The 16393-nt window shown below is 36.6% G+C and overlaps 1 protein-coding gene across 1 annotated transcript; it reads left to right on the forward strand.

Annotated features, from left to right (window-relative positions):
* Positions 1–5908: 5908 nt before the first annotated feature.
* Positions 5909–12445, forward strand: tmco1 (transmembrane and coiled-coil domains 1). The gene is made up of 7 exons (XM_062998412.1): positions 5909–6057; positions 6215–6292; positions 6567–6626; positions 9517–9563; positions 9657–9724; positions 10311–10455; positions 11941–12445. Exons 1-7 carry the CDS (start codon positions 5988–5990, stop codon positions 12037–12039), a joined length of 567 nt encoding a protein of 188 aa, XP_062854482.1. The 5' UTR covers positions 5909–5987; the 3' UTR covers positions 12040–12445.
* The last annotated feature ends 3948 nt before the right edge of the window (positions 12446–16393 follow it).

Below are 16393 nucleotides of genomic sequence, written 5' to 3' on the forward strand. Positions count from 1 at the left end.
CAGGTTAAACATAACAAAACCCTATGCCACGAAGCTGTATTCATTTTAATCTTTTAGGTTACGATGAGTCCTGTGTAATGGGCGCAGGGTAGCAATACACACTGGACTCTATCAGCCATCTATTTTGATCAATGTAACTTGCTACTGAGGCCTTTATTTAGTATTAATAAAGTATCTATCTATCTATCTATCTATCTATCTATCTATCTATCTATCTATCTATCTATCTATCTATCTATCTATCTATCTATCTATCTATCTATCTATCTATCTATCTATCTATCTATCTATCTATCTATCTATCTATCTATCTATCTATCTATCTATCTATCTATCTATCTATCTATCTATCTATCTATCTACAGTGCCTTGCAAAAGTATTCAGCCCCCTTGAACAAACAAGTGAGCAAACTCACTCCAGAAGTTCAGTGAGGATCTCTGAATGATCCAATGTTGACCTAAATGACTGATGGTGATAAATAGAATCCACCTGTGTGTAATCAAGTCTCCGTATAAATGCACCTGCTCTGTGACAGTCTCAGAGTTCTGTTTAAAGCGCAGAGAGCATCATGAAGACCAAGGAACACACCAGGCAGGTCCGAGATACTGTTGTGGAGAAGTTTAAAGCCGGATTTGGATACAAAAAGATTTCCCAAGCTTTAAACATCTCAAGGAGCACTGTGCAAGCGATCATATTGAAATGGAAGGAGTATCAGACCACTGCAAATCTACCAAGACCCGGCCGTCCCTCTAAACTTTCAGCTCAAACAAGGAGAAGACTGATCAGAGATGCAGCCAAGAGGCCCATGATCACTCTGAATGAACTGCAGAGATCTACAGCTGAGGTGGGAGACTCTGTCCATAGGACACAATCAGTCGTACACTGCACAAATCTGGCCTTTATGGAAGAGTGGCAAGAAGAAAGCCATTTCTCAAAGATATCTATAAAAAGTCACCTGGGAGACACACCAAACATGTGGAAGAAGGTGCTCTGGTCAGATGAAACCAAAATCGAACTTTTTGGCCACAATGCAAAACGTTATGTTTGGCGTAAAAGCAACACAGCTCATCACCCTGAACACACCATCCCCACTGTCAAACATGGTGGTGGCAGCATCATGGTTTGGGCCTGCTTTTCTTCAGCAGGGACAGGGAAGATGGTTAAAATTGATGGGAAGATGGATGGAGCCAAATACAGGACCATTCTGGAAGAAAACCTGTTGCAGTCTGCAAAAGACCTGAGACTGGGACGGTGATTTATCTTCCAACAAGACAATGATCCAAAACATAAAGCAAAATCTACAATGGAATGGTTCACAAATAAACGTATCCAGGTGTTAGAATGGCCAAGTCAAAGTCCAGACCTGAATCCCATCGAGAATCTGTGGAAAGAGCTGAAAACTGCTGTTCACAAACGCTCTCCATCCAACCTCACTGAGCTCGAGCTGTTTTGCAAGGAAGAATGGGCAAAAATTTCTGTCTCTCGATGTGCAAAACTGATAGAGACATACCCCAAGCGACTTGCAGCTGTAATCGCAGCAAAAGGTGGCGCTACAAAGTATTAACGCAAGGGGGCTGAATAATATTGCACGCCCCACTTTTCAGTTTTTTATTTCTAAAAAAAGTTTAAAATATCCAATAAATTTCGTTCCACTTCACGATTGTGTCCCACTTGTTGTTGATTCTTCACAAAAAATTACAATTTCATATCGTTATGTTTGAAGCCTGAAATGTGGCAAAAGGTTGAAAAGTTCAAGGGGGCTGAATACTTTTGCAAGGCACTGTATCTATCTATCTATCTGCCTGTCTGTCTATCTGCCTGTCTGTCTGCCTGTCTGTCATCTGTCTGTCTATCCATCTGTCCATCTATCATCTATCTGCCTACCTGCCTGTCTGTCGTATGTCTGTCTGTCTGTCTATCTGCCTGTCTGTCCGGAATGGAATTTACCTATTAATGGAAAACATGTTGTAATGTTACAAAAACATTATGTGCATCCTATGCTTCATTTAGCTTGAAATTTGTCATTTTTATGTTCCTAAATGAACAGCTTTTGCTGTGTCCATTTTTTAAGTTGAGGGTGCCTTGGTTTCAAAATAATGAATAAAATTATTAAGGGCAACAACATCTATTTTTTTATTTATTTCAAAAGTTTAAATACTAAAGAAAAATAATATTTTTTAAATTTTTTAAATAATTTAAATATCTTTATTTATTAATGTCCACAAAAGTTCTGTCAACTATGTTACTAACAGAACTCCACTCAGCAACTTAAAAATGGTTTGTTTTAAAACTATGTGACCAGCATTACATGATATAATTTTCTCTGTGGAGGGTATATTGAACAAACTGTGGTTAATGTCCTCTTATTTTTTCAGATATTTTATCTATAATAGAACATTGTCAATGAGTATATTAATTGACCGTCAACTATGTTACATACATTGTTATGCTTACAATTTTTTTTTATAATTTTAATTCAAATGTATGTTTAAATTAGATATTATTCTGTTCAAGAAATGACACGTGGTCAGCCAGGCAAGGTCTACCACTGAAGTTATGGGTCAAAATAGGGAAACTGTCAACTATGTTACCTGTCAACTAAGTTACCTAGTAGTCTACACCTACTGTCCCTTTAAAATTAAAATAAAAAAAAGTAATGTTTAAGCTTTGCAACTAGTGGATATGTTACACTGAAGGAATACATTAACTTGAACCACTGATTGTTCTATTGAGAGAGAACATTGTTTTTGTACTTTTTTGGTGATGTAAAATGTACCCCAAATTATAGAATGACCCCTATCTATCTATCTATCTATCTATCTATCTATCTATCTATCTATCTATCTATCTATCTGTCTGTCTGTCTGTCTGTCTGTCTGTCTGTCTGTCTATCTATCTATCTATCTATCTATCTATCTATCTATCTATCTATCTGTCTGTCTGTCTGTCTGTCTGTCTGTCTATCTGTCTGTTGTCTGTCTGTCTATTTGTCTATCTGTCTGTCTGTTGTCTGTCTATCTATCGTCTGTCTATGCATCTGTCTGCCTATCTTTCTGTCTATCTGTCTGTCTGTCTGTCCGTCTATTGGTCTATCTATCTATCGTTTGAAGGAACCGGAGTAGCTAGAGGAAACAAGCATGGACAGAAGAAACATCACTCAGTCCAGTCTACCAGATACGCACACTGTTTAACCAAAATTGAACAGGTCAAGATGCATGTTATATTCATTTTTAGTAACTACTTTGTACTGATCAATGTCGCTGTGGGTCTAAAAACCTGTCTGTAATCACCTGCAGCAAGGATTACACTATTTGGAGTAGCCATGTCTATCTGTGGGGATGTTGTTGTATTTTAAAGGGAAACATGGTCTCATAGGTATCACAGGGACACAGAGACAAGGTTTAAGCCCATGTACTCAGGACTATGAACCTGTGGGGCACCAACACTGCCTGCTGTGCCAACGTGCCAGTCAATAAGGACTTGTTTCTTTTCAAGATGAAATAAGCGATTAGCGCCCTCTATCTCTCTACTTTGAATTTTGGTGTAAAGAGCAAAAAATAATGAAACGTGTTTTTTTTTTTTATTAGAGTAATTATTTTAACTTGATTCCAGCTGTTATTTGAAACGTTTGTGAAACTATTATATCTGCTGATATTTTAGGCTGGCTCTAGTAACTATTGTCATTAGTCAATGATTCAGTGATTCAATGATTGAATTAATTCAATGATTAATCATGGAATTACGTTTCTTCAGATAAAAATGAAAGAAATCAATTCTGAATAAATCAGCTTCACAGTATTCACACAGTTTAGAACTGGGTTAGAATATTTACATAAATGAACTATGCTGTTGATGGGATGGGTGTTTGGGGTTTGTGTGCATTTTACACCTCACCTCATCTCAGGGTGTGCCAGCACTTTGTGTTCTCATGATAAACCCTTATATTTTATCTATTAATTCCTTTATTTACACAATTTTTTATTGAATTTTAATAACCCACGTTATCCTGGTCATCCTGTGTCATGGCAGGTCCTGTTTCACTCAGAAACACTAGGCGCAAGCCAGAAATACCCTGTATGGGCCACCAATCCATTGCAGGGCTTTGGCCAATCCCCCTCAGAATTTGCCGGTCATGTATGTGAAGATGCCTGACCGACTGATAGCACAGTGGGTTAAAGTAAAGACCGCTATGCCACCTGAGTGTTAAAATCCACCATACTTCATACTTGCTGTTCAGACATAAAAACACAGAGTGGACAGGCCTACAGAACTAAGAGATGAAACTACTTAGCTATTTAAGTAGTGAGCCTGTGTGACACATATGCTAAATCTTACTTATTTACTTACTTACTTACAATATTTTGCAAATCTTCAATCTTGGAGACAAATTTGCCACTCTTACTATTCTTCTCACAGTATGTGGGTGCAAAATACACCTGTGTCCACTTCAGGCAGGTTTATTAAACCACTATGGAAATTGATCCTGTATTACATTTTTAATAATACAATAAACTGGAAGTTATAAATAACATTTTAGGTTTTGAACTCGTGTGAACATATCTCTTTCCAGACTGATATATTGTACAACCATTCTTTCTTACCTCTTATTTGATATACAGTATCTTATAGTGTTTTTGAAAAAAACTTTAGGGTGAGTGGTTGACTTGGATGGAAAGGTCAAGACTAATAAATTGTATGTTTTTCAGGGTTGACCAAAAGCAAACCAGTTTGTGTTGATAGTTAAACTGGTTTTAATAGCAATTCAGAAGATTATTATTAGGGAAAATTATTCTGCTATATCTGGATATTTCAGACATTTTCTAGACAAAGTCAAGTTAATAAATTAAACAAACCCCATGACTTCTACTGGCATATGATTATTCTTTCACTTTAAATCAAATGCCACTTATTACATAACTTAATAACCCAGTCTTCTTTTAGTATTGTTTGTTTCTCCGGTCTCCTAACTTCACAATATTTATACAACAAACTATGTTTTCCTCTATCCAGTTTAACCAGTCCTGGGATACCTTATCTTCTTACTTATACTTCCTATGCATTTGCATTAAAAGCAGTAACATTAAAATGAAGCATTGTTTTTATATGTATAGATTATATATAGATTATGACTTTTATACAGTTCCTCGTTTATTTATATTGTGTGCTTCTTGTTTTTTGCTTGATCCACAAAGAGTAAGAAAATAAATGGTTTATGGTCAACAACACCATCTCGCAAAACCTCTTGCTGTATTATTTGATGAATTTTTGGAAAAGTTGGGACATTTTGTAAAATGCAAAGAAAACAAGAATCTGTGATTCATAAACCTTTCATAAATCTTTATTTAACTGACAAATATACGGAATATACTTTTAATATTTTGGCTGACCAACACGGCAAGAGGACCCAGTTAAGGCTTTGCAAGCAAAGATGGACAGTAGCTCTCCAGTATGTGCCAAACTTTGTGAGACAATTGATCTTAAATTCATTTCTTAATGCAAGACTGAAAACAGGTTTCTGTTTAATCTAATTTAACTCACCTGTTTGGTTTTGTTTGTTGTCTCCCCCATGTATATATAACAGCCCAAATGCCATGTATGCGGGCCCTGACCTAACCACTAGGGGGCAGCAACCCATCATTGTCGAGACCATTTCAGTGTCCAAATTCACGTTATGCACTAGGAAGTGCACTACAACTCGGAAGGTTTCTATTAATAACACATGTATTAAATCATAAGGTACAATGTAAACAATAGCGCTGAATAATGCAATATATGTAAAATGTTGCTCTGGTAACTATGTATGTAATGTTTAACACATATTATACACTTAGCGCTAAGTAGGGAATAGGTAGTATAGAGATATTTAGGACACAGCCTTTTCCCCCCGTCGGAAACACGGACCCATAAGAATGTCAGATAATGCTGACGCTGCTCTGTGTGCAGGACTTACTTACAGCGTGATCATATTGCTATATACATATTCACCATGAGTACTATGTTCGCTGATACCATCCTTATTGTCTTTATATCTGTTTGTACAGCACTGCTAGCTGAAGGTAAACAAATGTTTGCTGAATGAAAGAAAACGACTCATTATATTTGCTCACGAGCTAGTGACTAGCATATTAGCTTAGCTGCTAATTGGCTCAGGCTTGCAAAGGTGGCTACAGTGCTAACATCTCTGTCTTTCTTCTGTGTCCAAACTATCTGCAGGTATAACATGGGTGTTAGTGTACCGCACAGATAAATACAAGAGACTCAAGGCTGAAGTGGAAAAACAGAGCAAAAAGTGTAAGTATAAATTCAGTTTGTTAGGTTGCTGTCTTAAGTCCACAAAGTTGAATCAGTTCATCTGGACACAAGTTTGTTGTAGAGAGTCATTTCTTTTAGACTGAAGAAGTCATTCGGATTGAGTGACGAAACGTATCTCTACAACAAACTTGTGTCCAGATGAACTGATTCAACTTTGTGGATTTGTGTACCTGGATTATTGAGCATGCATCAACAGTTGCTGTCTAAGGATTAATGCACTGGTTGTAATTCCTTTTCTGTATTTGCATTAAAGTGGAGAAAAAGAAGGAGACAATCACTGAATCTGCTGGTCGACAACAGAAGAAAAAGATTGGTATGTTCTCTACATTTACAGTTTTTTTTCTCAGGTGTTAATAGGACTAAACAGTTATGAATAACGAATCTTTACTAAATTGTTCTGGTTTAGACAGACCGTCACATCAATAACAGTGTATAGACCTTGAATAAACAGTTACACATTTAGATGAAGTCATCTGCATATTAATTGTTTTTTAATTAATAAAAATGAAGGAGTTGGTACAACTATTACTAGAAAAAATAATAATGTATGTACTGAGACCACTAGTCCAATTGCTTCTATTTGGATTTTTTCTCAAATCCAATTCAATGTGTTGTGGTTAGGAAAGGTTAAACTGATCAAATGATATATCAAGAAAACAGTACATATCTAAATGTATAAAGGGATATACTGGTGCTGGTCATAAAATTAGAATATCATGAAAAAGTTGATTTATTTCAGTAATTCTATTCAAAAAGTGAAACTTGTATATTATATTCATTCATTACACACAGACTGATATATTTCAAATGTGTAATTCTTTTAATGTTGATGATTATAACTGACAACTAATGAAAACCCCATATCTCAGTATCTCAGAAAATTAGAATATTGTGACAAGGTACAATACTGAAGACACCTGGTGCCACTCTAATCAGCTAATTAACTCAAAACACCTGCAAAGGCCTTTAAATGGTCTCTCAGTCTAGTTCTGTAGGCTACACAATCATGGGGAAGACTGCTGACTTGACAGTTGTCCAAAAGACGACCATTGACCCCTTGCACAAGGAGGGCAAGACACAAAAGGTCATTGCTAAAGAGGCTGGCTGTTCACAGAGCTCTGTGTCCAAGCACATTAATAGAGAGGCGAAGGGAAGGAAAAGATGTGGTAGAAAAAAAGTGTACAAGCAATAGGGATAACGCACCCTGGAGAGGATTGTGAAACAAAACCCATTCAAAAATGTGGGGGAGATTCACAAAGAGTGGACTGCAGCTGGAGTCAGTGCTTCAAGAACCACCACGCACAGACGTATGCAAGACATGGGTTTCAGCTGTCGCATTCCTTGTCAAGCCACTCTTGAACAAGAGACAGCGTCAGAAGCATCTCGCCTGGGCTAAAGACAAAACGGACTGCTGAGTGGTCCAAAGTTATTTTCTCTGATGAAAGTAAATTTTGCATTACCTTTGGAAATCAAGGTCCCAGAGTCTGGAGGAAGAGAGGAGAGGCACAGAATCCACGTTGCTTGAGGTCCAGTGTAAAGTTTCCACAGTCAGTGATGGTTTGGAGTGCCATGTCATCTGCTGGTGTTGGTCCACTGTGTTTTCTGAGGTCCAAGGTCAACGCAGCCGTCTACCAGGAAGTTTTAGAGCACTTCATGCTTCCTGCTGCTGACCAACTTTATGGAGATGCAGATTTCATTTTCCAACAGGACTTGGCACCTGCACACAGTGCCAAAGCTACCAGTACCTGGTTTAAGGACCATGGTATCCCTGTTCTTAATTGGCCAGCAAACTCGCCTGACCTTAACCACATAGAAAATCTATGGGGTATTGTGAAGAGGAAGATGCGATACGCCAGACCCAACAATTCAGAAGAGCTGAAGGCCACTATCAGAGCAACCTGGGCTCTCATAACACCTGAGCAGTGCCACAGACTGATGGACTCCATGCCACGCCGCATTGCTGCAGTAATCCAGGCAAAAGGAGACCCAACTAAGTATTGAGTGCTGTACATGCTCATACTTTTCATGTTCATACTTTTCAGTTGGCCAACATTTCTAAAAATCCTTTTTTTGTATTGGTCTTAAGTAATATTCTAATTTTCTGAGATACTGAATTTGGGGTTTTCATTAGTTGTCAGTTATAATCATCAACATTAAAAGAAATAAACATTTGAAATATATCAGTCTGTGTGTAATGAATAAATATAATATACAAGTTTCACTTTTTGAATGGAATTACTGAAATAAATCAACTTTTTAATGATATTCTAATTTTATGACCAGCACCAGTAAATGTTTAACCAATAATTGACCATCAAAAGGCGATGGTTAACTGCTAACCAATAATCTCAACATATTAAATGCATCATAGAGTTTTGTGTCAACGTGGCTTTAAGTTATATTGTACAGAGACTACTCATTTGTAACTCACCCTGCCTTACTGCTCATGCACAGTTTACATACTCATTCAAGGAAAGAACACTACTAATCCAAACAGGATTTACAGAAATATTGCACTTACAAGTTGCTAACAGAAGCCGCTTTGTCTACGGAGTTGCACTGCATGTTAAAGTTTGGATATGTGGATCCCTGTGTAACTTTTAAAAAACAGTTGTGTTTTGTAACACTCGATTGGTGCATCAGTCTATTACGCCAGTCCATGAGATCGGGGTTTGAATCTCAGCAGTTCTATCTGCCGGCTGGATGTCTACACATACATGATTAGCTATGTCTAAGATGAGAGTGGTCTAAGATGAGAGTGGACTAAGATGAGAGTGGACTAAGTTCTGTGATGAATAGGCACCTTCCAGGGTTCAGGGTATTCCTGCTTTTTGCCCAGTGTTTCTTGGTAGAATTGGACCTAGCATGACCCTGTTCTGAGTCTGACTAAAGCTGTTGATGAATGGGGGTGTGGGGGTCATATTAGCATGTCACACTATTGATTTAGAACAAAACAGCATAATGTATTGAATGTGGCAGTAATGTAGAACAGTAGAATGAACATTAACACTAAGCAAAACCAATTTAACTTTCAGAATGTAGATTTTAAACAGAGCCGGAGGAGTTTAATCTGAGTCAGTTGTGAAAACTGTTGCACAACATTTAACCTTTTTCCACATTTGCTTTTCTATCAACACTATTATAAAATGTCAACTGAGCTAAATGTTGAAATTGGTGAAAATGTTGTTGCTGTTTTTAAACAGAGAGACAAGAAGAGAAACTCAAGAACAACAACAGAGACCTGTCTATGGTAAATTATTATTTGGTTTATTAAGTTTAAAAAAAAAATTGACATTACATCTACGTTCCATGTTGCTGACTAACAATTATTTTTGCAATACAGGTTCGGATGAAGTCTATGTTTGCCATTGGCTTTTGTTTTACAGCGTTGATGGGCATGTTCAATTCTATGTAAGTAAACTAGTGCAAGTGCATCTATTAATGGTTCATTTCTTATTTTATACTCTTTTATATAGTTATAAAATGAGCTTTGTGAGAATCGTGTAATTAAAAACAATTAAAGACAAACAGTACCTGAAAAACACAGGTCCAGAAGTAATTACATTTTACTTTGTGGTCTGGGCTCGGTGGGTAGCACTGTCACCTCACAGCAAGAAAGTGCTGGGTTCGATTCACAAATGGAGTGATCCAGGTCCTTTCTGTATGGAGTTTGCATGTTCTCCCTGTGTCTGCTTGGGTTTTCTCCGGTTTCCTCCCACAATCCAAAGACATGCAATGAGGTGAATTGGCGATACAAAATTGTTCATGAGTGTGTTTGACATTAAAAAACTGATGAATCTTGTGTAACCAGTGATTACTTATCCTGTCATGAATGTAACCCAAATTCTAATAAATAAATAATAATGTTTTCTTTTTTAGTTTAACTTGATACTGCTAGGTCAAAAATTCTATCCATTTTACCTTTAATAGTTATTTGGATTGCACTTGTTGCTTTTGCTTTTGATTAACATATTTTTTGCTTTATAATTAATTACAGTTTTGACGGACGAGTGGTTGCCAAGCTTCCGTTTGTTCCATTATCCTACATCCAAGGTCTTTCTCATCGTAATCTGCTGGGAGAAGATTACACTGACTGCTCGTTCATTTTTCTCTACATTCTGTGCACTATGTCTATAAGACAGGTAATTCTTACAAATGTTGTTGCCTAACAAAGCTATATCAATATAAGTACTCTGGTTAACAGCATAAGAAAATTGGTTAAATAAAGTCTTTGTCACACCTTTAAATGTTTTCTATGAAATTCACATGGTTATTATGACTAATGCTAATAAATAGTTAAATAGTTAACCACCCATAATTGGTATAATTATAAGTACTTATAATAAGAAGATAGCCTTTTATTATCCCACAGGGGGAAATTTGTAGTGTTACAGCAGCTTACAAGAATACAAAAAATAGAAAATTACAAAGTGTTTTCACATATGTACACATATTAAAAAGTAAAAATATGTAAAAGTTACAAAAATATAAACAGTTTTTATGAAGGAAGTTAACCAAATATTTCACAGTTATTAAAAAGTATTGCATAAAGTACAGCAGGTATTGCACATATTTTAAAAGTAATTGCACAGAGAAGTACTAAACACCAAGTGAATTATTGTGATGGTGATTATCTACGTTTGGCGCGATGCTGGTTGTAAAGCCTGACAGCAGAAGGAAGAAAGGAGCTGCGGTATCTCTCCTTTGAGCAACGTGGGTGAAGAAGCCTGTCGCTAAAGGAGCTGCCCAGTGCAGCCACAGTTTCATACAGTGGGTGATCAGTGTTCTCCATTAAGGATGACAGCTTGGTCATCATCCTTCTCTCCCCCACTGCTTCCACCGAGTCCAGGGTGCAGCCTAGGACGGAACTCTCCTTTCTAATCAGTTTGTCCAGTTTCTTCCTGTCTGCTGCTGTCATGCTGCTGCCCCAGCAGATAACACCATAGAAAATGGCTGATGCCACCACCGAGTCATAAAAAGAGCTGAGAAGGCTCAATACTAGATAAATACTATATTACTAAATACTAAATAAATACTAGATAAATACTATATAACTAAATACTAAATAAATACTACATAAATAAGTAAAATATCAGATAAATAAATGTAATAGCAGCACACTTCACTGTTAATCTCATTTAATCCATAGATTTTTTTAAATAGGGTAATAAACAGGCATGTCTCTTCAACTCTTGCCAGAGTTTATAGGAAACGTGTTGTCCATGCAACCAGTAATAACATATGGCCAGATTAACTAAAAATAATTTGAGCAATTAGGGTTAAGAACGGATAAAGTGGCAACTTATCTGTGGCTTGAAACAGCTACCTTTTGATTATCAGTCCAGTACCTTGAATAAATCTAATAATTATTTGCTTGTGTAAATAGATTGACCATTATTAAACAAGTAGTTATGTTCTCCCTTATTGTGTTTTTGATAAAAGTTCTTGTTTTACTTGGAAAAGCGCTATTTTGTATTGTCATTAATATGACTAATAATTTACACTATATAATGTGAATTAGCTATTAAGTTTTTTTTTTCCCCATTTAATTACTTAAACTTTTGAGTATTCAGAATTACTGGCACCACATGGTAATAGCCATTCATATATTATTTGTCTTTTCTCAGAACATCCAGAAGATGCTGGGTCTGGCTCCATCCCGTGCTGCCACCAAGCAAGCCGGAGGGTTTTTGGGACCCCCTCCACAAGCTGCCAAGTTCACCTAAATTTTGGACACTAGGAAAAGTTGCCATTTTTTAGCTGCAGAAAATGGCTCTCGGACACTCATACACTCCCTGCACATGAGTGAACTGTAGTATTTAATTGCAGCAACTGCCACTGCCTGTTGTGACCTCAGTCGATTTATTTTATGTTTTGCTGTGACCTAATGAATTTATTAAAGCTGTAAATTATTAATGGATTGCTCAACAGTGGTAGATCACTTGTTTAATTTAACATTTTATTTGGATTACCTTGCATTCAGTTTGAAAATTTATAACAGTTTAACATAACCAGGCCTAAAAGGCTGATGCAGCAGAGAAGAACAGTATTAAGATTAATTGTAGCTTATTTATAAGTACATGTAATTATTGACTCATTAATTAAAATGAAACATGTCTTAAACAGTCAGAAGCTGCCCGTCTTTAGACTCACTGATTTATAGGTTTTGATTATGTTCTATTGCTGTAAAAAGGCATAGGCTTAATTTTGCATTTGTGCACATGGACAAATGATTAAACAAATAATGCCTGCCTGTATTGTCTTATACATGATTAATTGTGTTGGTTATGGATGTGTGTTCTTTATCTCTTTGGGGGATTCGACCTAATGCAGTTGTTTATTTGGAATAGAGAATATTACAATAAGAAAACCATCATTTTACTTGTTTTTGTTTTAGTGAACATTTTGTTTCATGTTCTTCAAAGGGCCACTTTCCATGTCACTACACCACTTGGTAATCTTTGTTCTCATCTTTATACCACAATACTCTGTTGTCTGCACAGATTTTTGGTCTTTGGGATACAAAAATGCTTAAAATTGTATCCATTTAAATATTTACAATAAAGGGGTTTGTAAAATATATTTAAGCTATGGAAATTTTAATGGGATCCAACAGAATTTCAACATTAAACTTTGTAGTTTAATTTTGTATTCGGATATTCCATCCAAAGCAGCTCTTTGTGTTAAGGTTTACCCTACATTAATGTGTCATTATTTTAAACTTTTCTAATCTTTTTCTAAAACATTTATGGAAGTATTATGAGTTAGAAATATACATAGAGCAAATAAGATTAGTCATCTGGTGGTATAGAAACTTTTTAAAACTATAATTGTCATTTCATTTATTAACTGCTTTATCCTGGTCGGGATTGCAGTGGGTCCAGACACAATGTAGGAATACTCTAGACATGGCACCAATCCATCATAGGGCTTTGAGTTTCACCATTTTTCACAATTTGCAAAGTGGCTTCCTTTGTGCCTCATAGTTCATGATGATTTTAATGCTTGATTGACAGCGGACACTGTCAGCCATGTTCCAACAGCTTCTAATTCATGGCATACATGTTTGGTAGTTTGATTACGTTTAATTTAGGGTCACTTTAAGCATTTCTGAGATTTTGCCAGAACCACAGTATAGTATTTAATTTATTTTTAAGTTTTAAAATTGATCATGGTCTCCAGTAGGAATGAGTTGTACATGTTCTGTCAGTGTTGCTATTGGTTTATATTATCTATATCATCTCCTGGATGCCTTTCACCCAACCCCCATCGATTTACTGAAAACACTTAATTTAAGGCAGAATGTAGCTCTGCAAAAAATGTAGTTACAAATCTGTATTACCTTTTGTGGGGCTAAATATTTCCGATTGCAACCGTATTTACTTTAAGTCAGGGGTGTCAAACTCACGGCCCGCGGGCCAGATCCGGCCCGCCACGTCATTTTATGTGGCCCGCGAGAGCTTAAACGACTGTATGATTGTTGTGATGGTTCGAGTCGTTACAGAGACGCGCTTATAATTTTATGGGATTCCTGCGCCTTTAAATTCAACTGTTGACATCGTAGTCATGGCAACTAACTTTGACCTCGCTGAGTAGCCATGTGACTTTTACTGCAAAAGAACGTGGGGTAGCGTAGTCAGTAACGTAAACAATAATAAATAAATACAGATAATTATCTTGCAGTATAATACCAAAGCATTGTCTGTAAGTAGTGGCGTTTATATTCTCAGTTGTTTGTAAATGTTTAGTGAGTGTATCGCAGCGCTTTAGTTACAAACTCGTTAGCGCTATTTTACGTTTGGTTAAATCTCATATTGTACCAGATGTAACACTTGACTACAGCTGTGTGCTTTTACTGTATTAAGTTCTTTATTGTTTGTATTTTTACTTCATTTTGACGTACACAGTGTATCACACAGCTGGGAAGCAAATAAACCGACTGTATTCTGAAGGGAGCTGTCTGTCTGTCTGTCTGTCTGTCTAGCTGAGAAAGGGGGATAAACTATTAGTGAGGGCAGAATGATTGTCTTAAAATACACTGTAAAATCCTAAATAAACTGCATCTTTCAAAATGCAGGCTGATTTTGTGACCTGCAAAGTGACACAGCCCGCCAGTAGATGGTTACACATATTTACACATGATCCTAAAATGTACAACAAGATAAGTAAGAAAATTAAGCATAAGGAAGAAATTTAATGAAAGTGAAAACAAGTTTGTGCTTCAGGAAGAAAAACCGGTGCGTCTCTTGTGTTATGAGGCCGTGTCTGTGGTAAAGTAGGACAATATAAATGCAGAATTCAGCCTCCAAGAAAAACAGCAGACTGCAATCACAGCAGGATACGTTACAATCGGCCCTTTGAGGGCCACAATAATGCTGATGTGGCCCTCGGTGAAAATGAGTTTGACACCCCTGCTTTAAGTGGTGTGTCTGTCAGTGGCGGCTCCTGCCAAATCTCTCAGGGGGGGCAATTGTTGCAATGATGGACCCGTTCAATGGGTAAATTAAAGCTTAAATAATTAACATCTTAAGTCATCTGTCAGTTTGCCCTCACAAATAACTTTGAACATGGAGAGAGAGAGAGAGCGAGAGAGAGAGAGAGAGAGAGAGAGCAGCTTTACCATTAATCATAAAATTAAGTAAAGCCTTCACACTAACAATTTAATTCAGTAATCATCAGCATTTTATTTTAGGTGCTAGCTGCTCCAATTAGGGTTGCCAACTGTCAGAACTGGAAATAAGGAACACCCTGGGCTGGTGGGTTGGCGGAGGGCATAAGGTGGTGGGTGGCAGGTGTTTACCTGAGCGGGGGGGTAGGCGGTTAGGGTTGCACCCAGAGTGGTAGAGAGAACAGAGTGGCGACACTCCCATAGGGAACCGTTGGAAAGGGGGCGGGACATTTTTTCTGTGCAGCTTCCGGGTTGTGGAGCTCTGTATAGTTCCAAATGTCCCATAGAGCCCCATTCATTTCCACTACTTATCAAAATTTTTTAGCTGTTTGTTGCTTTGTTTTAAAAAAAATATGAATTTAATGTCATTAATATACTTAATACTGTTATTGTTTAGCATTTGCTCAGCACTAAATGTTACATGTTTATCTTAATTAATAGGTATAACTGAATTTAGCTTAGTCAGTTAAGCTTAATTAATGACACTAGAGTCTTTTCACCTAAAATTGATTAATTAAAAGTTGATTAATCAAGAGTCTTGTTACAGAAATGACAATAAAACATCAGAGCGATAATAAATCATGCTACTTTTACTTTCATACTTAAGTACATTTGAAGGTAAATTTAGTTTAGTACTTTAGTGGAGGTATTTTTACTTTTACTACTACTTTTACTGGAGTAATATGTTACCTTGGATATCTCTACTTCAACTCAGCTACATGGTTTGTGTACCTTGTCCACCACATACATTAGACAAAATGAACTAGTGCATATTAATTATGAATTAATTCATGTATTACATGTAGAAATAAATTATTACTTACTCATGAAATAGATGAATGAATGCTATGTCATGTACCTGCACTATAATGTTAAAGGTGCGGTAGTGTGTTTATGAACCTGTTCATTTAGTGCAGGTAAACCTTATGAATCAGCCACATGGCTTAGTGTTTAACCAAAATGATTATTATTATGAATCCTCAGGAAAGTGAAGGGAGATTAGTTTATGTAAAAAACAAAACATAAAAAACTGTTTAAACTACTTAATGATATCGCATTATGTAATGTATGCTAATATAATGTACTGTGTGTTAACAAGAACGACCTATTAAGTCATTATAAACATCAATTCTCCACTTCATATACCAAATTGACATTAAAGCAGATGCAGTAAATGTAAAGGCAGGTGAAAATACCCAGAAATTGTACAAATGTTTATTATTTACTGTTTAATATTTCATTTACTGCTGCCTGTCCCATATGAGAACATGACAGCGCCGGGTTTGTTTGGAACTATTGGAGGGTTACATGAACCACGTGACCGCGTAGCGGCGAGATCAAGGAGTGTCGCAACTCTCTCTATCTACGGCTCTGGTTGCACCTATAAAGAATATAACGGGTCATACACAGTT

The sequence above is a fragment of the Trichomycterus rosablanca genome, chromosome 7 (genome assembly GCF_030014385.1).
Source record: "Trichomycterus rosablanca isolate fTriRos1 chromosome 7, fTriRos1.hap1, whole genome shotgun sequence".
Lineage (NCBI taxonomy): Eukaryota > Metazoa > Chordata > Actinopteri > Siluriformes > Trichomycteridae > Trichomycterus > Trichomycterus rosablanca.

Excerpts from the sequence above, each read along its gene's own strand:
- tmco1 (XM_062998412.1), top strand. The coding sequence starts at position 5,988 with ATGAGTACTATGTTCGCTGATACCATCCTTATTGTCTTTATATCTGTT. Across the intron at positions 6,627-9,516 it reads ACAACAGAAGAAAAAGATTG|AGAGACAAGAAGAGAAACTC; the intron begins GTATGTTCTCTA and ends GTTTTTAAACAG. Across the intron at positions 9,725-10,310 it reads ATGGGCATGTTCAATTCTAT|TTTTGACGGACGAGTGGTTG; the intron begins GTAAGTAAACTA and ends AATTAATTACAG.